Source organism: Amblyomma mixtum, chromosome 3 (genome assembly GCF_055824585.1).
Source record: "Amblyomma mixtum isolate Tamu chromosome 3, ASM5582458v1, whole genome shotgun sequence".
NCBI classification, from domain to species: Eukaryota; Metazoa; Arthropoda; class Arachnida; order Ixodida; family Ixodidae; genus Amblyomma; species Amblyomma mixtum.
Genome location: NC_143014.1, coordinates 46,204,141 through 46,227,196, shown reverse-complemented (window position 1 = coordinate 46,227,196; position 23,056 = coordinate 46,204,141). Strand labels below are relative to the sequence as shown.

General features: G+C 43.8%; 2 protein-coding genes across 6 annotated transcripts in view; one reads left to right on the top strand and one right to left on the bottom strand.

Moving 5' to 3' along the window:
- Nucleotides 1–19,254, bottom strand: part of LOC149350029 (kelch-like protein 26) — a 29,033-nt gene extending 9,779 nt beyond the window's left edge. For 2 of the 4 annotated variants that reach the window (XM_089579038.1, XM_089579036.1), the window contains exons 1-9: nt 19,034–19,254; nt 16,503–16,661; nt 16,027–16,179; nt 14,494–14,696; nt 11,701–11,901; nt 11,459–11,546; nt 7,271–7,966; nt 596–773; nt 341–524 (exon numbers count right to left, since the gene is read on the bottom strand). In XM_089579038.1, the coding sequence (XP_089435164.1) occupies nt 341–524; nt 596–773; nt 7,271–7,966; nt 11,459–11,546; nt 11,701–11,901; nt 14,494–14,696; nt 16,027–16,179; nt 16,503–16,649 (1,850 nt within the window). In that variant the 5' untranslated portion in view covers nt 16,650–16,661; nt 19,034–19,254. Of the gene's footprint in view, nt 1–340; nt 525–595; nt 774–7,270; nt 7,967–11,458; nt 11,547–11,700; nt 11,902–14,493; nt 14,697–15,337; nt 15,403–16,026; nt 16,180–16,502; nt 16,662–17,505; nt 17,658–19,033 lie in introns of those variants that run through there. The other 2 variants (XM_089579037.1, XM_089579039.1) reach the window with 2 other exon arrangements.
- A 228-nt stretch (nt 19,255–19,482) lies between these two features.
- Nucleotides 19,483–23,056, top strand: part of mbc (dedicator of cytokinesis protein myoblast city) — an 81,070-nt gene continuing 77,496 nt past the window's right edge. Inside the window, exons 1-7 of one of the 2 annotated variants that reach the window (XM_089579032.1) lie at nt 19,483–19,692; nt 20,158–20,241; nt 20,582–20,678; nt 20,756–20,852; nt 21,144–21,233; nt 21,829–21,884; nt 21,972–22,098. In XM_089579032.1, the coding sequence (XP_089435158.1) occupies nt 19,647–19,692; nt 20,158–20,241; nt 20,582–20,678; nt 20,756–20,852; nt 21,144–21,233; nt 21,829–21,884; nt 21,972–22,098 (597 nt within the window). In that variant the 5' untranslated portion in view covers nt 19,483–19,646. The remainder of the gene's footprint in view (nt 19,693–20,157; nt 20,242–20,581; nt 20,679–20,755; nt 20,853–21,143; nt 21,234–21,828; nt 21,885–21,971; nt 22,099–23,056) is intronic. The other variant, XM_089579033.1, reaches the window with a different exon arrangement.

Sequence of the window (23,056 nt, the reverse complement as noted above, 5' to 3'; positions counted from 1 at the left end):
TACTACTTTAATGTAATTTTTCTATTATTTATCTGCAAATATCACAGCTTTCAATATGCTATGAAAGACATCTGTTATTTTATGCCTCAAGACAACGAGTACTACCCTAGATTGCACAATTTTATAACCCTTAGAGACAGCTTGCATGAGCTTCCTTGGCCAGCCTCAACCACTCACTGCCTCCCTCTCCTGCAGACAAGACCAACACACTCAGCCAATGCCATCAAGACTGTTTCGTAGCAACAATAGGTTGTTCATGCCTCATTATCCGAGACCAGCATACCAGTGCAAAGCAAAGGACTAAGCCAAAAATATCCTCCCATTATTTGATACTGCTTACCTGTTGTTGCTGTCCACTCCACCAATGGCATAGATGGTGTTATCCAAGACAGCAAGACCATGGTGTGCTCTGGTATTGTTGAGGGGGGCCATGATTCCCCACTTGCCTGAGCTCACCTCAAACCAAAAGCAGCAGCGGCTAGATGCTTTTTCCAAGTTTACAGGGCTGAAGTTCTCGAAACCACCTGGGGAAAGCAGGTTGTCTGTTACTCATGAAAATTTTAAACAGAAATTACGCGACTGTGATGGAACTTACCTATAATGTATATGCAGCCATCTAAAAAGACAGCTTTGTGTCCATAGCGGTGAACTGGAAGTGTTTTTCTTGGGCTCCAAGAATTCCCTTTAATGCTATAGCTTAGAATAGGACACATCGATGGGCTTTCATCAGCCTCAATTCCACCAATCAAGAACAATGTGCCTTGCTCACCATCCTGAAAGAAAGTTCAGGCAATGGACCTGACACATGGACCTGACACATGCACTTCCAAAACTTGTACAAAGCTTTGGAACAACGTTCCTTGTACTTTGTTCAACAATAATAGGGCCTCAAGTGAAGCATGTCAAAAGCTGTCATTAAAGCAAAAACTGCAGTTAAACAATACTACCAAAGCACTGATATAGCAAACCAAGAAAAGAAAACAGCAGCTTAGATGCGCAGGTTGGGCGGTTATACTAGCACAGTAAAATCAAACATGAAAGAGCAGATGCAGTATTAGCAAGAGTGAAGCAGTTATGCTTGTACACATTGTCACTAGTTATAAGAGCAATCTTGTGAGCATTAATTTTAATTGTCTGATATGAGAAGAGCTCACTCTATGTGCTAGCACCCCTTTATGAACAGCTGCTTCATACTATGCATAGCATTTCTGAGATTAACTGAAGGCAGTTTTCTGAAGTGGAAGCATCTTTCAACACACATGGGTGTGGCCATGTACACAGAAGCAACAAATCGTTTTGAATTGAATATTTAGGGATGTGTGAATGTCAAAGTTTTCCGAATAGCAAATGAGTACCGTCCTATTCAATTTGCTGAATGAATCAAATAGTGCACATTCTAAATTATTCAAAACAAATTGAATATGTTTTGAAATATTTGAATAGCTTTCGAATAACAGAAACAAAATAAACCCATAGTTTTTTTTTCTATGGCTGTTTTGAAAACAGCCACTCTGATGCTGTAACTGCATGCTGCCGCAACTGGTCTACGAGGGCAGGAAGGTTCAGCACTGTAGCCCATTGTGTTCGTGAGGCAGCATTCATACTGCTCGTACATGCATGGCCTCCAAGACTGGGTGCTACAGCATGTTCAGCCAGGTTTAGCTAACCCTGCTCACAATGCCCGACCTCTGAGGATGCGATACATACAGTAGAACCCCTCTATAGTAAACTTGCTTGGTCAGAAGAATCTTAACTACATCAGTGTTATACCAGTTGTTGGTGATGGCATGGCTCCAAGGATGCTTTCTGGCAATTTGGCTTTAATAAACACGTAGCTTTGGCTTAGAAAACAAACACTATGAAATACCTACCATACTGCTCTAATCATCCCATTTTGCAATAACAATCCATATTCAGTAATCATATTTTATGTTATCATAGTTTCGTTTTCATTGAAGTCTTGTGGAAATACTGTCTCCTCTATTTTTTCCTGGCTGTGCCATGCTGCAATCGTTCGCCGCTTTTTCTCCCTTCCATACTTCCCACCGCACTTTTACTACCTTCCCTTCCCCAACGGTCTGCGCCACTTTCTTTTCAAGTTCATTTCCAGCTTTCACTTTTATTTTTTTCCCCGGGCGCGCCGCGTGTTTTGCCTCTTCAGAAAGTTTGCTTCTCTTGCAACTCACTAGCCCAGTGGTTAAGCCATATCAACGAGCGCTGTTTTAATCTTCTTCACCGACTGATTGAGCCATTAAGTGTCTGTTGTTCTGAGATATTCTGAACTGTGCGCGTGCCGCGATGTCATCCTTCCGCAAAAAGTATGTCGTCACGGCCAAACGCTCTTCGCTATAACTGTTTCATTACTAAAGGTGTCTTTACATAAACGAAAAAAAAATGTAGTTGTCAACAGAAGGCTAAACAGGACCGCAGTTTCTCTTTACTACACGCGAGTTTACTTTAGCGGGATTTCACTGTAGTTCATGCCCCTCTCAAGTACTGAAATGTGGCGCCAGTTCATACACTGTCGTCAGCAGAAGCTGAAAATTTTACTACATGCATCACATGGCCATTTTAATGCGTTCGCATAAGAACCCCCCACATCAGAAAAATATGTCTGTCCGTCTGAAAACTCGTAACATGTTGCACTGCGATTGCTAGATTAGATCCTGAGAGTAGCGCACGGGTACAAAGTGACACGGTGATTGACAGACTGGGTCGGGTCACCCGCTGGTACGGCTCTGACCCGTCAGCGGCAGCAGCTTCTCTGTCCGGGGGGAATAATAATGCTAACGCATACTCTGCCACATGGATCACATTGATCATAAAACAATTTTAGTTTCGACAGGTGGGTGCCGCCATGTTCATTCTACCCGAGTCCCGCCGATGCCATCTTGGGCTGATCATTAACAGCCCGTAGGCTGCTGAAGGAGCAACATGTGATCTTTGATAATGCCATTCGCTCACTGTATTCGTGCCAAGCTTAGAATTTTTGCAAGGGGGTTAACCCGTGTTCATACGCGTGTGTTCTATGCCATTAACACCTGCAGCAACCAACAAGGAGCATGCGACCATGCTTCGACGGAGCGAACGATTTGCATTGGTGAGTATGCCATGTTCGGATTTGCATGCACATTTTTGTCACCGGTTGTCTGCAGGGCGAATGTGACATGTTGCATGGATCGAAAAGCAAAATCAAAAGTGTTTTGAAACTCGACATTGGTGAGTGTGATCGAACAGCTGAGTTGAGAGCTGTTTCTCATGAACGCTCTCGCTGCCTGATTGACCATGGTGACTGCGGTAATTTAGACTGCAGAGCTTAAGACGGAGTCAAACCATCCGCAAATTCAACATTAGAGACAATAACGAGCTATGTGACTGAAACTGATCCACATCTGAATGTTTGTTCACAGCGGCACGTGCGATGAAACTGAAATTCAGTCACTACTGCCGCTCACGCTGTTCATACTAGAAGCGATTCAAGCTGCCTCCGCCAGCGCTCACAGGTTCACAAATACCGAAGTTTGTGTAATTACACGGACTGATGGTTAGTATGTTAAAGTAATGCTGTTACCGCTTGGAGGCTGAATTTCCAAGCCTGTGTTCACAGTCTGGTGCGGCTATACATGGTCTGAGTGGACCATTTACAAAGCATTCGATGTGCTCTTAGAGCATGACAGAGTTTATCGCCCTGTGCATGCAGTGTGTTCTTTCTTTTTCTTAATTGGCGTCACTGTGTTTTTGTGCATATTGCAGTTGGCAGTGACGGCACCAAGGGAAGGCGAGGGGTGGCGGCCACTGCCCCAAAATTATGCCAGGCCACATAAAAAGCAGCAGAGTGCAGCGTTACCTGAAAGAAAGGCTCTACCTGGTAAAGCAGCCCAGCCGTATTAGGCCCCCTGGCTGGAGAGCGAGTTCATGAAGCTCGTACCGCTGCATTTTGTAATTTTTCTTTCATTATAAGCAGCAATGACACAGAGGCGTCATACCTACCTAAAATTCTCTCAACCCTCCTCCACCTTCTCTGCGCCATCCACCACAAATTCCCTGGTGCCGTCCCTGGCAGTTGGGTAAAAAGTAAGTGCTGCCTCTTTCATTCATGTCGTGCTATGCAAATGCGATTTTAATGCAAAAACATACGTCCCATCAGCACAAAAACCGGCATCTGCCGTCTGTAGCAAGAAATTTGGAGGATGTCAGAACGCCGGTGTACGATGTCACAACACATGTAAGTGAACATGTATAGTCATGAATGATGAAACGTAAGGTACCTGTACTATCAACTATAAAAGTTGTGACTCAGACTGAGTCATTCTGCAGCATATCATGACTCAGCACTTTACAAGTAACATAATGGAAGGCCTACAGAACTTGTAAATGTATGCGTAGTCATAGTAATAACTCAATCATTCTGCAATGTAGCATGACTCAGCATTTTATAAGTAGCATAGCCATGACATGTAGTCATAGTCATGACACATGACTCAGCCTTTTAGAAGTAACATAATGTAAGGTGTACAGAGTAAGTCATGACTTGTCATAGTCATGACTCAGTTATTCTGCAAGTATCAAGACTCAGCACTTTTACCATAACGCAATGTGCATACAGTTAGTAGAAAGAATGCGTACTTATGACTCATACTCATTCACCAACGTAGCATGACTCAGCACTTTAATAATGCTTTCGTATTGTCACAAGTAAGCAGTCTTAAGCGCGTCTGCTGAATTTTTTCATGCTACCCATTAGCCGCTTTATTTTTTTTTCAGCTGGCGATGCCTACATGCATCCGATATTCGTGAACAAGTGGGGTGACGATCGACACGGATTACCTTGGAAGGAGGAATTAAGGGTGCACTAAAGAGCATTCTGGAAAGCTTCGTTTTCGCATTTATTTTGTTTTTGGGTTTTGTTTTTTCCAGCTATAACTTCATGAATTATGGCACTGCTGCTGTTTTCGTTCTTCGCCACAGGTTGAATTGAATATTTGCATAAGTATTGAACTCATATTCGATTTGGTTCTTAGCTGCATTATTCATATTTGGTTCTGTAGCAAAGTTGCACTATTTCGAAAAACTGCTATTTTGACACCCCTATGAATACTGGAATTCATAATTTAATAATTCAGAGCTGAATTCAATAACTCAATTATTAGCATGGAAAAGATTCTGCAGACTAATTTCTTGTCGGCAGTTTTCATTTCGGGAGAAATAAGGTATTTTAATGCATTGTATTGAAAAAAAATACAGGTTATTCATTGCCAATGAGTGAACCACAAAATCAATGAGCTTTATCTCATGCACAGCCATAGGCAATGAGCAACCATAATTTTAATTAATGATAAGATGCCACTGCTACTGCAGCCACTCTGGCAACAGCATAGGGTTCGAAAAAGCAGCTGTAAAATGAACTCTGATGGTGTAGTATGGCGCAGTACAGTGTGGCGTGGTATTGTATAGTATGGTATGGTATGGTACAATATGCAGGGTTTAACAACCTGCAGGTATACTTGGGGGGGCTATGAGAAATGCTTTAGTGGAAGGCTCTGGATTAACTTCGACCAGTGAAAAAACCACCAGGGTTGTCGGGTGAAAAAAATCGGCAGACAATGATGCTTCTCGGTAATGTGATTTTTTAGCGCAGCTGCTGCGATATTTGAACTGTAGGAGACCGCAGATGGAACACACAGTGCCAAACGGAGGCGACTCTGGGTTTTGACTTTGGCAGTGCGCACAGCGATCCACCACCACTGAGCCTCTCCTCGGGCGGTGCGTTTCATTGAAGCCGCTGCTGCAGACTGAACACTGCTCTTGCAATACCCTCCTCCATTGCAGCATCGCTCTTGCGTATTTTCAACATAACCTCATCTTGCTTTTCTCCTCATGCTCCCACTGTACCCTCTTCCTTCGCTTTCCCCCTGACGTTCTCTTCGCTATCACCACATTTTCACCCTTCTCTGTGCTTTTCGTTCGCTCTGTCGGTTACACCAACAACACTGTTCTACATAGAAACAGGCCAAAAGCTGCGCTATAAAAATGAAAACCCTACTAACTTTCACTATGCTAATTAACCTAAAGGTATGCAAAAAGGACACAAATGTTTATACTGGAGCACTGTTTCACATTAGCAAGTTCAGAAACCAGAGCATTATCCTCGTCTTATCTTTTGCATACGTGTGCTTGCCGATTAGTTTCAATCATCCCTGCTTCTGCTTTAAGAAATAGTATTATATATAACAATCACATCCTTGCTTTGGTTGCTGCCTGGTTGAAATGAGGTTCCACTGTAGTTAGCAGTACCCACAAAATTGTTTTGCAGAGTAAAAGAACCTGCCTCGGCAACATTAATTGGTAATTATAATTTGCATTGGAGATTGGTGTTTTAATAAGCTCCTACCATTTTAACTGCTCATATGAACTGTGCATATGCCATGATAAAACACACAGCTGTGACAGCTGCTTTTGATATAACATTCAGCACATGAGAATTTTGTGGCAGAAAACTTACATTAAAGGTGCACTGAAGAGGAATCTGAACTCGTCTTTTTGCCGCGGGAACTCAATCTACTCGTTCCGAGCATTCTTAGAAACATCGATTTATTGCCCTGTGTGGCCGATTTCCCTAATTAAATCGAATTTTACGTCCGGCTCCCGCCTTTTTTTTTTAATTCTGCCTCGTACGGTGGGCGGAGTCGACCGACACGGGGAGTGCCTTTCAGCCAGCTCCGTGGAGGCTTTGCTTTCGCTTCATTTTGTTTTTTAGGTTTCCGTGAATAAATAGTTTGATTTGCAGATAATATAACCGCAAAATAAGCCCGCAAAAGTAAAAATACGCGCGGACTATTTCCTTCTACGGACTACTACGTATTACTCCGCCGATGGCAGAGCAGCAAGCCGCCACTGGACTGGGTGAAAGGCACTCCCCGCGTCGGTCGACTCCGCCCACCGTACGAGGCAGAATTCAAAAAATAAAGGCGGGAGCCGGACGTTAATTCGATTTAATTAGGGAAATCGGCCACACCGGGCAATAAGTCGCAGTTTCTAAGAATGCTAGGAACGTGTAGATCGAGTTCCCGCGGCAAAAAGAGGAGTTCAGATTCCTCTTCAGTGCACCTTTAAGGACTTCAATGACTATGGCCAACTATCACAATGTATGACTAAGTTTGTACAGTGCTAGGCCCCAACTGCCTATCTATTTCAGCAAGCATTCATAAGAGAGCAGAATGTAGCAATGTCAGGTGAACTGAACTAGAGACAGCATTTCGCGCTAACATACCTTGCATGGAGGTTCACCGAAGTTGTGTTCCACTCCCACAGACGCAGAGGCTGACAGTATGGCTGAGTTCTCTGGTTTTTCACTAAACACCAAAAAGTCAGCCTTTGGCTGCTCAGAGAGCAGTGGTGACCTTGAGAACAAAGCTTCATGCTCAATGCCTCTTTGGCTGCCAAGCAGTAGCTTAGTCTTCAAATTAGCAACATAGTCTCGGTGAACTATGTCACCACCACTGAACCCATGCAAGATGACAGAGTCAACCGACTGACTCGATAGCTGATCTTTGTCATCATCACTTGGAGAGCAAAAGTCACTTGGAGAATAAGTGCACTGTGTGTCTTGTGTTACACTTGCTCCATCACTTTGTGTGGATAGGCATGTGGTCTGGGCATCTGATGAGAGTATGTTGCTGACTCTGGAGTCACATACAGTTGGTGCAACACTGTCCATGGAACTGTCACACTCTGCAATGGAAGAGAGCAATGATAGGCTTGCTTCTTGCTCAACACTGTGTTCAGGCCCAATGAGATGCCTAGGCTCCAGCACATTTGCAATATGAAGCTCTTGAGTGCCTTCTTCAATGCTTGAAGATGCTGCTGGCAATAGCCTGGCCTTAGCTGCTCCAAGAGTCACTGAAAGAAGTGTTGGCTGCTCAGATTCCCCACAAGTCATCGCTCTCTCCAGTCCATCTGTGGATGCCTGTTGCAAAAAAAAAAGAGGAGAAAAACAGGAAAACATGAAGTGGCAGTGAGCTGTAGACCTTGCTTACCAGTGTGAAGTGTTCCAAACAGCGTTTACCCCAGAAAAAACGTTATTTAAGTTTGTCAGTTCTGTAACAAATACATGTTTTAAGATACCAGCATGAAAAAAATTTCTTGAATCTAACTTGTTCTTTAACTGACACAGCATGGCTGCCGTAAGTTGTGCTCATGTGAAACACAGCTCATATTTTTCACCCATAAACTACACCGCATTCTGGACCAACTACCATATACTGATTGCATAATTTTAGATTTCCCGAAACTTTCGACAAGGTTTGTCATCAATTACTACTTTCTAAGCTTATTTGTCTTATCGTTGTTAAAATGGACTGAATGGCTTATTGTTCACAATTTGCCACGGTCAACAGACATAATGCTCTACTCTCTGATGCGCACTCTAGAGCACCTCCGGGATCTGTACAAGGGCCTCTACCCGTTTCAAATGAAATTAACGTCCTCCTTCTCTCGAATATCTTTTAACCTTCACCTCTTTGCAAATGATTACGGTATGTTTTGCAAAGCTAAAAATTTATGACACTAAATGTCTTCAGGCAAATCTCACTGAAATTGTTAAAGGTGCACAAAGAACGTTCTGGAAAACTTCATTTTCGCTTTTATTTTGTTTTTGGGCTTCCATGAATAAATAGTTTCAGTTGCAGACAAATAGCTGCAAATTAAACAAGAAAGTTGGGCTAGTTGGTGCTGGGACACTGGCTGCGGCATGTTAGCTAGCGCAAATAAAACAGCGGAGAGAGACAGAGAAACAGACGGGACACACGCAGAGAAACAGACAGTAGTGTCCCGTCTGTTTCTCTGTTTTTGTCCGCCGTTTTATTCGCGCTAGCTAACATGTAGCTGCAAATTAAGTCCACGGAAATAAAAATACCCGAGGTCTCTTTGCTTTCGTGAGACTGCTACTGCAAGGGCATGCGTCCCACCGCCTGCTTCGGCTCAAGCGCACGCCTCACTTCATTCCTTGTGGTGTGGCCGCGATCACGGTTCCCCTTTCTTGAAGGTCACATGTCTGCCCCACTCCCCACTGTTGCAGTCCCACAACATTCATGAATCTATACTTTTTCGTGTGATTTGTGGGATGCCGTGTTTTGTTGCAAATGTTGTTCGGTTCGCAAGCAATCAGCGGAGTAATATGTAGTAATACGCGAAGTGATCTTCAAAAATGTGTGGTTTGCTCGCGAACCAAACAACACATGCAACAAAATGCAATGGCGTCCCACAGATCACAAGAAAAAGCATAGATCCATGGACGTCACGGGATTGTAAAACTGGGGAGTGGGCAGACACGTACTTTGAGAAAGGGGAATCGTGATCACCGATTCACCACAAGGACAGAAGGGAGGCGTGCGCTTCCACCAGAGCAGGCGGTGGGGCGCATCACCCTGCGGCAGCAGTCTCGCAAAAGAAAACAGTCCTCGGGTACTTTTATTTTCGTGGACTTAATATGCAGCTATGTTGACTGCGACTGAAACTATTTATTCATGGAAACCGAAAAAACAAAATAAAAGCAAAAGCGAAGTTTTCCACAATGTTCTTTAATGCACCTTTAAATGGTGTGAACTATGGCTGATAGAACTTAATACTAATAAGTGGAAATTAATGTGCACAACCAGGATTACTAACACCCCACATGTATACTAGTTGAATAAATGGCTGGCGGTTCAGCATTGCCAAGCATGAAATATTGTGCGAAAGCGCAGTTTTTTGCAGGTGGACACCGCTGCCACGTACTTGAAAGTGCGATTGAGGTGTCCACTGACTCAGGGAGCCAGTTATGCGCGTCTTTTTCATAATTAGTGCCAATTTACCCAATGTATGCCGGCGGCCTATGCTACAGTGCCTTGTTTCTACAGCAATGCTATCAACGTCAACTCCAGTGCCGTGCTTGTGCCACAACGTTGTCCACGCCAACGAATGCAGCACACGTCTCTCTGTCACTACCGCCCCATAGCTCAAAGCATGAATATTAGCTTGATAGCAGTATTAGTTGATGAAGACAATGTGCAACGCACAGCGCGAGAGTGTGTTGCAGTTTAACACGAGGCGTGATCGGCTGCGGCGATGGTACAGTGCTCTTGCGCAGCGGCCTGAGAAGCTGAACTGTTCGCGCTGCCGCGGGTTCGAATCCCAGTCACGGATATTTATTTGATTCCTTTTTATTTCTTTCTTTCACTTGGCACAAATCCCCAAACATTGCAAGCAAACGGACATACATCGCAAGATCTTGCTCGGGGTTTACCCATCGGAATAGTGCTTTCACACTAATAATGTTACCTTAGACTCAGTAAATTCATAGAAGTACCTGGTCATATTTATTTCATCTAACCTCAGCTGAACAACCTACATTGAATACGTAATTAACAATGCTAAATGCAAGCTTGGTTATTTATGCTGGAACTTTTGCAATGCTCCATCCTCGTTAAAATGATTCATGTATAAGACTAATATGTTCAAAACAAGAGTATGCATCTTCTTCATGGGATCCAGGCTAAAAAATAAAATTACCGCAGTAGAGCTTGTCCAGAGTAACTCTGCTCAATTCATTTATTCGAATTACAGGTGAACTGAAAGCATTACAGCCTTGAAATCTGACCAACCTCCATCCTTAGCATCGCACCTCAAAATATTTCTCTCTGTCTTGTTCCACAAGCTGTATCACCACTCTACCCTGTGTAACAAATTCGTTCTTCGACCACTTTGTTTCACACCACATCGATCATCAACATAAAGTTGGCATCGATAGGTGTAATCGTACGCTTTCTTGCAGTCCTTGTTGCTTTGAATACCCACTGAGTGGAACCAACTTCCCGCAAATATTGCTTCCATCAATAATAACTCATACTTTTGTAACGCATAAGCTAATTCATTGCTATGTGAATACTTACTGCACTTATTTTATTTTTTAGTGCAGTAGCACTACTAGCACATTTTCCGATTTTGAGCATACATACGTACATATGCACGTACATCCCTGAAGCCTGCTTTGTGGTAAGAGGCCCACCTGCCCACAGAGTTGTTGTCAACCTACCTCGCAAGCCTTCACCTGACTGAAGGCCTTCAAGGTAAATGCCTTCAAGGTAAAGCCCTTCCAGATAAAGGCCTTTGTGGTAAAAGCTTTTAGGTCAAATGCCTTTAGTACATAAGGACCTGAAATGCCCACTGTAACTAGTGCTACCGCATGACATTCCGCATTTAGCCATGCTAAACCATCTGCTTTATTTTAATGAAATTTACATCCCTGTAAACATCAAAAGCCTCTTTGCATTCAACCAAAAATACAAATTAACTCCAGCTAATCTGCCTTATTTTTTTCGTAGCCTCCAATTACCAAACTATCTTCATGTTTTGAAATGAGAAGGTGTTCACCGTTCAGTCAATAAAAGAACAGTGTAAAGCAAGCAGTAAAGGTACGCACTTCAGGATCCTTTTTGATGTAATGGCGTGGCATGCAAGATAGATGCTCAACCTCCGCTTCTTTGCCAGCTGCCTTGGCGACCCAGAAGCTGAGTAAAAAAGAAGGACGTTAGGTTCAAGGAAAGTAAAACTGTGATTAAGTTAGAATAAACCTACAAGCTAAGAATTGTATCTTATTAAACATGACACATATATCACATTAAAAAGCAAAGCCTTCAATAAATAAGGAATATGCTATCTCACCACACCGCGCTGAGAATCATGACACGAACGTTGTGGTCATCTTGAAGGCCAGGTGGAGTGTCTGCTTCAACACAATGACTGAGCTCCATCAAACTCATCAGAGGGAACCGTACGCAGTACATCAGCTTTGAAGTTAGAGCCAGTCTTGTGTCTACCTTGTAGTTTAGCCAGCGGCGGGCCGCATTGAACACGTCCAGTTCTCTGTGGAGTAGCAGCATGCCATGAAATTGCACCTTCAGCTTGTACAGAGCATTGCTCGACAAGGCACACCTATGTAGTAGTAAACCTCATTGATACGTCCCCGGTTCATGTGCTCAAAATCGCTGGCGATACAACTGTCTCATAAAGTTACAGCATTTTTCTTCTCGGATAACATGATTTCCCAGTGAGTACATTCAAAATTTCGACAAATCCTGGTAGTACAATAACTTTAGTGACAAACGCACATGTGCAAACATACTAGTGAGCGGAACTTGGGGGCGCGCAACTAAACGAGGTTAAATGCAACGGCAGTCATTCGCCATAGTGGCTTCTCTGCAGCACCTGGGTGCAAAGGGGAAAAGCATAAAAAAAAAAGTGCATTTACATATGTCGTACCGCGAAGACGCGACATTAAGGGGAGAAACGAGACTTCTTCGGAAAGCTTTACGGCTAGGAGGTGAAGAATCCTAGAACTAAAACAATGCGCTTACATATCAGCAGGCTGGTTCTGGGGAACATAGAGCAAGAATGATTCGAGTCAGCCGCTGCAGCGGCTTCCCTGCAGTGCATAGGTGCTAGAGGACGAAGCATCTATAAACTAGGAAGAAACCGCCAATTTTGCCATTGCAGTAAACGGACCGGATGGGTTGTGAATTTTTTCCCGGCCAAGGACAGCTCAAATACTAACTGAATTCTGCAAGCACTAGAAATGAAACTGTTCACAACTTGTACCTCGGAATGCTAATCGAGATTTTTATGCAGTGAAAATGTCAATAAATGCCTTTGTTCCTCATTCAAAAGCTACATTTTTCAAAACTAAGCGGTTTGGATCATACGTTATTCCGGATAATACGATCTCCCCACATTTTTTTAAAACGCATCAACGCGGTTTTACGATACTTTAAATGATAATGACCATTCAAAGCATGTCGGATGGTACTTCTATGGCTTATAGGCAATGAATCTCTAAAAATCAGCTAAGCATGCAAGAACAACAACTAATACTCAGATATTAAAATCGCTTTCGATACAGGGCTCTTTATCCCACCGCATTGGCTCAGTGGCTAGGGCACCTAGCTTCTGAGCCGCAGGACCCAGTCTTAGTAACTGCAATCTCGCATTTCAGTGGAGGTGAAACGCAAAAGGTGTCCATGTGATGTGCAATGTCAGCGTATGTTGAAGAAATCCAAGTGGCCCAAATTAATCAGGAGCCCTCCACTACAGCATTCAGAGCGCCCATGCCGGCTTCTTGAAGACCTTCACCTGTCTACGACATCAGTGCTACTGGCGTGGGATGTACCGTTATGTGTGCAAGTTCGTTCAGTACTGCACCGCATGCCAGCACCGAAAAAACCCACCTCGCCGCTCCGCCGCTCCTCTGCAACCGCTGCTTTGCCCAGCGCAGTCCTTCGAGCATGTTGGCATTGACTTCTAAGGTCCCCTTCCCAGCACATCAGCCAGCAACCGCTGGATCATCGTTGCCATCGATCATCTTACCCGCTATGCCGAAATGTCGCCTTTACCATCTGCTACAGCCCACGACATTGCATCCTTCATCCTCCATCGCATCATTCTTCGCCATGGTGCTCCCAAAGAGTTGCTGAGTGACAGAGGTCCGGCCTTTCTATCTGAAGCTGTAGAAGCTCTCCTTCAGGAATGCAACATCGTTCACCGCACCACCTCCGCCTACCACCCACAGACAAATGGCCTGGTTGAGCGTTTTAACTGCACTGTTGGCGACATGCTGGCCATGTATTTAGCTTCCGATCACTGCAACTGGGACCGCGTTCTACCTTTCGTCACCTATAACTCCGCTGCTCAGGCCACCACCGGATTCTCTCCATACTTTCTCCTCTACGGCCGTGAGCCTTCTTGCACAATGGACACCATTCTCCCATACTGCCCTGATGCTTCTGAATTTACGACTCCTTCTGAAGCCACCACTTATGCCGAAGAATGCCGCCAGCTTGCCCAGTCTTTCACTTCCCACGCCCAGCAGCAGCAGAAAAGCACCCGTGATCCCTCTGCACTTCTCATTTATCTTCCTGACTCTTTGGTCTGGCTCTGGGTGCCTTCCTCAAGTCCCAGCCTTTCCTCCAAACTTCTCAGCAAGTACCAGTACCGTGTTCTTAAGCAGACCTCCCCCATCAATTACCTCATCGAACCCCTTACTCCTTCCACTGATCATCGTCACCGAGGCCATGAAATTGTCCACATGGACCGTCTCAAACCATACTACGATCCCGCCGTCGTCACATCACCCTAGGCTGCCAAGATGGCGCCTTTTCGCCCGGAGAAAGCTGTAAGACAGGCCTTTGGCTCCCAAACCATTGGTGGCTGGCGCTTAAGGCAGAAGACGATGAAGAGTGAAACAACGTTCCGATGCTCGTGCGTGCTCTGGACTGACCGCTGCCTCTGGTCTGTACCTGAACTGTTCAGTTAATCGTTCGCGATGCAGCGCCTTGGAAGACGTCCTGCACTACAGAGTAATCAAATTTGCACTCGGAAATAAATAAACGAATCCGAAAGTGCACTGGTACATCTCTCCAGTTTTGAAGTAAAATACAATTAAACAGACAAATGAACACTTACCTTTCACAACTTAATACATCACATGATAGCAGTTCGCACACATCTTTAGCGTCAAGCTCCAGAAACTCGTCTGATTGTGTGACTAGCGTGAAATTTGAAACCATACGGTACAATGCAGCATTCATTTCTTCCACATTATTCACGCGCTTTGCTGCCTTGTACAAAATAATTTGTCTTCCAACTGCACTTGAGCGTGCTTCCATCTGTGAACAAAGAAGAGGGAAAAAGTTACACAATGCACCATGTTCTGGAAGTGTACAGCATTCAATCTGCAAAGAAACTTCCCGTGACAACAAAAAAGATGCATACTAGTGGCAAAGAGGCTTAAACCATTTAAATAAGCTCACAGCATCATTAGAGCCAGGATGATTTAGAATGGCAGTTACAAAGCAGAAAATTACCTGACAATGCTAACTCCATTAATGCCATCTATTTGTGTGCACCTCACAAACCCATGCAACAGGTGCAGTCTTTTCTTTTTTTATTGGAACATTTAGATGAATATATTGCTTCTCTGTGCCTGACATCTCTGGAAATAACTCTCATCTGCTGTTCAGAAGAAATATCTGGGAACAGTTTAATTAGCGTGCACTAACTAAAGTTGCCAACAACTGCGGCTCTTGTGAAAAATAAGCCTGGCATTACTGCCCTTTTTAGAAACAAGCCTGCATTGTACCACCTTACAGCCTACCTATAACAAGTAAAGTATAAAAAAGGTGTTTGTGATGCCTGCACTCATTTCTTGCAAGAAAAGGCACCTTGTAGATCCGTCACAACTATGCTAACAATGAATAAGCACAGTATGATTACAGAAGAAATATTTAGTAGAGGTAAAAGGAAATACCATCAAACATGTAGATATAGTAGTTACAACCATTTCAGCTTCAGTGAAATTCCTATGCAAATCTTCTGCAACATGAGGCATAGAGGTGTAAATGTAAGGTAGAAAAAGCACCTAGAAGTTAGCTTCTAGAAGAAGGGAAAGCATCAATTAGCCCTGCTAAGTGCACAAAGTTTTTCAGTCAACTAAAACTTTCAGCTATGACAATAGTAGAAGTGGAAAGCATAGATGTGCGCAGATTTCTCCATAGAGGTGGTGGCTGAAGTTCACGGTAGAGCCTGCTCATATTTTCTGAGTCGTAGGGAACAATATGGTACAGAATGTGCCCCCCCCCCCCCCCCCCCCTCTTCTCCTTGTCTACTAAAGGGGGGCCACTGCCCATCTAGCGCCCTCTCTGCGCACACCTATGGTGGAAAGACAAACTGCTTGAAAGCCATATACAATATATGGTCAAAAGAACATTACAGTGGCACCTATAATCATGTACCCTTACTCCCTTGAGTTTTGCTTGTTCAAATGAAATATATTATCAGACCCTCTGGTTGGGGCCATTATAGAGGTGGGCCCTGATCCTCTTCGCAAAGAAAACGGACATTACGAGTTTTGCATAACCTTAATCTAAATTTGTCATTGTCAACTAGAAGCATGTAAGGACTGGCACACATATAAAACTCCTGCACTCCTGCACTCACCTCAATACATGAACGAATGATATCTGGCATTTGAAGCTTACAGGCAGCATGGAATATATCTGCTATATTGTTGCAAGATAATTCCAGCTTTCCAGACTTCATATACCCCAGAAGATGTTTAAACGTCTGGCCGCTCACTCCAGAGATGACTACCTGCACATAAAGAGTCCACACACATGTTCGGTAACCATGCAAAAATAATTGCAGTCACTTTTCGTTTAGCAGCTTTAGAGAGGTGGGAGCCACCCTGCCCTCTGAGGAAAAAATTTTTCAAGATGAAAACCACATTGGATCCCATTTCTTCGAAGAAGAAGTTCCAAGAAAAGGACTTGGCAAAAAAAGACTATCCCCACATCCAACCTGCCTGTCCAAGAGGGGCCCATAAATCTACCCTCGTCTAAATGCTAAGCTTTTTGCAGCAAGACATAAGCTTTGAACAAAATGAATTCAATAAAATGTACACACAAAAAACGCACCCGTTTCTTTTTCAGTTGTCCATCTGTAAACGTGTGTTGAAAGAAGGGGCTGGACTGCATTAGGAGAGCCTTGCTGAATGAAAGTACTTCATCATCAACTATCATTTCAATCAGGTCCCCATCTGCTGGAGGTGAGCTTGTGGCCATTGTTGACGTAGTCTGTAAAACATTGCAGCAGACAAAAGTGTTAAAAACAGTTTCACACACAAAGTGAGTCTAGAAGGGGCACTGAATACTTTTAATATGGTAAGCAAACCTTCCCAATCAATCGATCAAGCAATACCTGAGCCAACTACAGCTTGATATGATTGAAACAGCGCAAGGCCGAAGGCCAAAGAAGAGAGCGGAAGAATGGAGGAAATGGACAACACAGCGCTGAACTAGCAACTGAAATTTATTTGGCACTCTGCGCGTATAAATACATTCAGGCATCAAAATAGAAAACAACGCATAGAGCTCATTCATGCACCCGGATCCCTGCAAGCAAACACAAACTAAGATGTGCAATTCAGGAAGCGAAGTTCTTTTTGCGATAAAGACACTCATGCAGCACTTACACATGTATCACCATACTTCTTGATATTCGAAGCCTCGATTATTTCCCGGCACAGCTGGTCTTTGTTCCTAGCAGCAACTCAGCAAAAATTAAACTGTGGGGTGCAATCACACTCACGGCAATGCATGCTAAGGTTACGAGACTCTTTGTTATCTACATTGTTGCGGTGCTACCTGAGCCTATCATTTAAGCACTGTCCTGTCTGGCCAATATAAAACCTATTACAAGTGAGAGGAATGGAATACACGACATTTTTTTTACACTTCACAAATTTGCACTCATGGTTTTTGGGGCAATCGGGGGTAGTTTTCCCTGGGTTGTTGACACGCGTACACAAGCTTGATAACTTAACGGGGGCCGAAAAAACATCCACTCCGACTCTTTTACCAACACTTTTCAAATTATGTGATATCTTGTGGATATAGAGAATGGCTGCTACTCGCTTACTTGTTTGACATTCAGGACTGGCGGAGCATTTCAGTTTCTTCAACAAAACTTCGGCCACAGAGGAAAGCACGTGAAGCGGATAGCCACAAGCAGTAAGCCTCTCTACCATTTCCTCCTTTCTTCCGCTCTCTTCTTTGGCCTTCGGCCTTGCGCTGTTTCAATCATATCATGTACAACCAACTCGCCCATCAGTTCGTGCTTTCAACTATAGCTGTTTATACACAGTGAAAGCATATGCATGCACAAGTATCTCCATAAGGAAAGTAGGGGCAAATTGTATTATCATAGCCTCAGATTTAATTAAATTTTTATTGTGCAGCTCTCGCCAATGTAGACCTCGGTACCTCGTGCGTGCCACACCCCACTTCCAGGCATGGAGAAAAAAATCAGTCTGCAGACTGAAGTTTTTAGCAATGCGCAAAGTGTAGCCTTCTAAAATTTTGCACAAACACCCAAACATTTTCACAGAACAAACAAACAGCGCTCATGCCCAAAGCAGTCAGTAGCACAAAAAACAGGCATACCTTTTGACACTTCCTTTTTAAAAATATAAGGCGTGAGGTCGAGCGTGTTGCTAAGCAGGATATGTAAAACAGCTGCAAGTATGTGATAAGTGCAAGCAAGGGGAAGGCTGTTTTGAAGCTGCCGCTGTGCCTAGCGTTTTATTGACGATGTGCAGATGCTAACGTATTGGTCAAGTGGTTTGGTTTAGTTTGTGAAGTTTAACGTCCCTAAATGGCTCAGGCTATGAGGGACGCCGTAGTGGAGGGCTCCAGAAAACATCGACCACCTGAGGTTCTTTAACATGTACTGACATCGCACAGTACGCTGTTTTTGGTTTGGTTTTTGATGAAAGAAAATGACGCAGAAACTGTCTCACATATCTCGGTTCGGTGGATACCCGAACCGCGCCGTGAGGAAAGGGATAAAGGAGGGAGTTAAAGAAGAAAGGAAGAGGTGCCGTAGTGGAGGTCTCCGGATTAATTTCGACCACCTGGGGATCTTTAATGTGCGCTGATATTGCACAGCACACAGGCGCCTTTTCACCTCCATCAAAACGCGGCCGCAGGGTCGGGTTCGAACCCGAGTACTCCGGCTCAGTAGACGAGCGCCTCAACCACTGAGCCACCGCGGCCAAGCATTTTGACTCCACCGAAATGCAACCGCCGCGGCTGGGATCGACCCCGCGCCTTTCGGGTCAGCAGCCGAGCACCGCAACCACTGAGCCTCCGCGGCGGCCGTAGCGGTCAAGTGAAAACAAGTACACGCCACACAAGGCACGCAAATATGAGTCCCTTGCAATACAAACGTCTTGCGACTTCCGACGACTGCTGCCTCGCAGATGCAACATGCGACCCACTTCCTCTAGGTACGGAATTGGCAAGCGCCCTGAGCATTTAACGCTATCACAATTCAAACTGAAGCTGCGCTGGAGGTGTCAACACCTGCTTGTCCAGTAAGATGTTAGCGATACCTCAGCTATTCATAGCAGCAATTTCGATTGTGACAGCACAAAAGTTGGCCTTACCTCACGCGTCTGGAGCGTTCTTAAGATGTAGGCGCACTGCTTCCGCGCACAGCGCGCTCGCGCGCCTCATGGAAGCCACGAGACGGAACATCTGAGAGACAGAGCCGAAATTAAAAACTCAGAGGAAAATAAAGAAGAAGCTAGCTGTGTTATAAATTCAAAGAGCGCGCCTACGCAACAAGAGCGGGCCGCAACGCGCAGCCGTCAAGCCGCCGCGCTGACCACGCTGAGCCCTGCGAATTTCTTGCGTGATTTTGCTTTTATATGTTTTCGAGACAAAATCCTAGATTGCGAAGCTAAAAAAATAAATAGCAAAGCACTAATGAGTGGTTTGCACTTTGTGTCGTTCTCTACTAAACCAAAATAACGCAGTTTGTATTGCTTGATTTGTATTTTGTTGTTTTGTAAGTGGCAGCAACCGGAAATAGTTTCCTGGCGGAAACATTCACGCGCCCTCTCGGTGCGGTAAGCCGCCGCACGGAAACTCAGCGGCACAGCAGCGGATGCTGCTATGGGTGACGAATGAATCGTCGGGGTATGGAAATGACGCTCTCTGTTTTCTGTGCTGCTGAAGTATTCATGTTATGTGACTGTTGTTAAGTGCTTCGCCACTATGACCAAGTGGACACCCGTATCGGATAAAGCAAAATATGGAGTGGGTAAGGCTGCTGTCCTGAAACATCCTCTTTCGCCTAAACCGCCCAGTGAGCTAACCTCGGTACTGTCCACTGCGTCTGCGAGATATTTGACGCGCGTGAACGTGTATTTTGATACGTCCTACTTGTTTGGCATGTCGTCTGGTCGTGTGTGGAAGTTAATCTTGCCCCAAATGAGTCATCGAGATCGAAGTTTCACTTTAATTTGCGCGCGGCAACAGGTAGTTCGGTCTCTTGCTCGATATCGCTTATCAAGTGGGCACTTCTATTTTATTAGTCAAGATTCTGCTCTTGATTCGTAACGCAACTTTATAAGCTTACACAGAGGTGAGGCGGCTCAGGTGGTGCACTTAACGACGTCTTGGGGGTGATGGAGGCTTTGCTGTGTCCTCCTAATTCAAGGGTGAGTAAGTACGTGATGTCATGTTCACAAATTCGTGCTTTCGTTTTCTCGTCTTTTTCACACAGCAATTGCCAACTTCACAGAGGAAGGTGTCCATAGACTTCGGCTGAATGTCGGCGATTCTGTGTACATCTACGAGGAACTCGAAGGTATAGATGGGAGTTTTTCTTACCTTTTTCTAGTATCCGTCTTAAGTTTCTTAATCCCTGATGTGTAGCTTTTTTCTTTTTAATCTGCACGCTTAATACCTGGGTGCTTGTAAAAAAAAAAAAAAGTGGGAGTTTCATAAAAGTTTTATCGAGTACTTCTGCATGTTGGTGGTAATTTAGTAATTGTTGACCATACTTATGCAGATGGTCGTCCACATTGTTATAACCTTGTTAAATGCCTCAGCTTTAATCTATTCAATCTCGAGAATTGTCATTTCATGTCAGTGATTTGCCAGTCAAGGTGCTTAATTCCCCATACCCCTCCTTCCTTCCCTTTTAGACTGGTACTATGGCTGCTGCAGCAATAGCAAAACAAAAAAGGGAATATTTCCAAAAGCCTACATTGCTGTCAAGGACTCCATCATTGACAAGACAGGGTACTCTCTTAGCTTCACTCATTCAGGGCGTACTTCTCGCTTCTTCGCTTCGTCTAACACGTGTGTTTTTTTGCCAGCCCCCATGAAGTGGTCATTCCTAAGGAGCCGTCCATCATCAAGGAGATCACTGCTGTTCTTCGGGAATGGGGCCCCATTTGGAAGCAGTTGTACCTTGTATGCATTTTTTCTTTTTAAAATGAAAATAATTATAATTGAAGAGCTTACATTTATTTAATATTACATTTAGCGGTTGCCTCTTTTTTCTGCGAAAAATATTGGAATGTTGTGTTTACCTGTAGTTTGCTGCATACTTAAATTTAGTGTTCTAGTGATCTGTTACATTCATGGTGAATGTGTGTGAGTCAGATTAGCTTCATTGCTGTTAATTGGGTGATGTATTAATTTCTGGTGTGGCAAGCTTCATTATTAACACATGAACCTTACTAACACATCATGTTTCTTCAGACGAACAGGGCAGAGTTTGATTCTGTTCGGAACATGATGTATGAGCTAATGGACTCAAGAAGGAAGATCATGTCTGGGACTTTACCTGTGGTATGTGTTTTCTTGTTTTTGCCTGTCTCGCAGTTATCGCCTTGCATTATTTGATAACATTGACTTCCTACTAAAATATCTGTTGCCTATTTCTGGGGTCTCCGCTTGTGTAAACTTATGAATGAAACAATTTACATTGAATTGGTTGCTGTCCATTGCAGTGGCCCAGTGGCTTTGGCATTCAGCTGCTGAGCCCAAGCTTGCAGGTTCGATTTCGGCCGCGGCGGCCATATTTCGATAGAGGTGAAATACAAATAATGCCTTTTGTGCGATGTCAGCGCGTGTTATAGAACCCCGGGTGGTCAAAATTAATCCAGAGCCGCCCCATGCGGCATCCCTCATGCCTATATGTCATTCGGAACGCTAAACACCATAACTTATAATTTAAAAATAGTTGCCAATTGTTATTTGAAGTGTTGAAGATCCTTGGTAACGCACATATCGCAAAAATGTTAGATCGTTATTAGGCGGTGCGGTGGATCGTAGTTTTTTTACCATCACATAATGGGGGGACTGATACGCTAGGTACTGGGACAATGAGAATAACAAAAGTGACCTGAGAAGTGTTGATAGTTGTTGTTTTGTTTACCATCAGGATGAACTGAGAGAACTCAAGCAGAAAGTGACTGCAAAGATTGAAATGGGAAATGCGTAAGTTCAGAAAGGCACCTTACAAAATCTGTTTTCTTTCTCGTGGCTGTTTTTTCATGTACCAATGCTTACCTTGACTGTTTGCAGGATCCTCGACCTGGATTTGGTTGTCCGACACAGTAGCGGCAATATTTTAAACCCAGATGTGACTAGTACCATTGACCTTTACCGTGCACACGTGGATGCCACAAAAAGGATAAAACAGATGTCTTCAGTAAGTAAAGAATGCTGGTAGCTCTCATTTTTGGGGGATTATGGAGGAGTGCAAAGACCTCAGTGCACTCCTCCAGCATCAGTGAACTTGAAATATCATATTCAAACTCTGTGAGTGCGTGCGTGAACTTTCACCTCTTTCATTTCGGGTAAACTTGTCAGCCAAAGCCCTTTCGGGTCACATGTGGCCAGGACCAACTATTCATTAGATTATGTTTTTGGAATGTTTTCATTTGTGTGTTCTTAATGGTGTGGGCATACTTGATTGTTCAACAAAGACTGTGAGATATAATGTTGAAGCAGTTTCAAACGTTACATTTAGCTGTACTTCGCAAGATTTTGCTTCTTTTATGTGGTAGCTCTGAAATTCATATTGAGAGTTACAATTCAGCGTATAAAAATTTTCACTTAAGAATGTGTGAAACCAACCCACACCTCGTGTATTTCATTTAAAAATTATGTACATTGAACTAATGTTATTATGGTAGCTGTGGTGTTGAACCTTGAGTACAGGAAAAGGTTGTGAACTAGTCTAATCTGCTGATCTTGAAAGTGCAGTAGAAGTTACAAATAATGTGCCAGCATGATGCCTGTGGCATCCCATCTGAGCTTCTGTTCAGGTGAAACACGGCCTGTTTTTACATACCTGTAAACAGTTTTCATAATTTAATACCTGTGCTGAATATAAGGGGAATACTGTGCAAGTGGATATCTTGCTTACTCTTGCCATGGTACATTATGACTAGCATAATCATCCTAGCATCAGCTTAGACTCTTCGCCGTGCACATATGTTGATTTATGCCACTGGGAAGCAAAAGTAAGGAACTTCCTCATTCAAAACTACTTTTGTGTTCCAGTTTTGCTGTTCACTTTGAATAACAAACAACATAAAGAGTGCCTTTGTGGAGTGTGCATATTTTGAATTTAGGAAGGGGTCACATACTTCTGTTCACCAAAG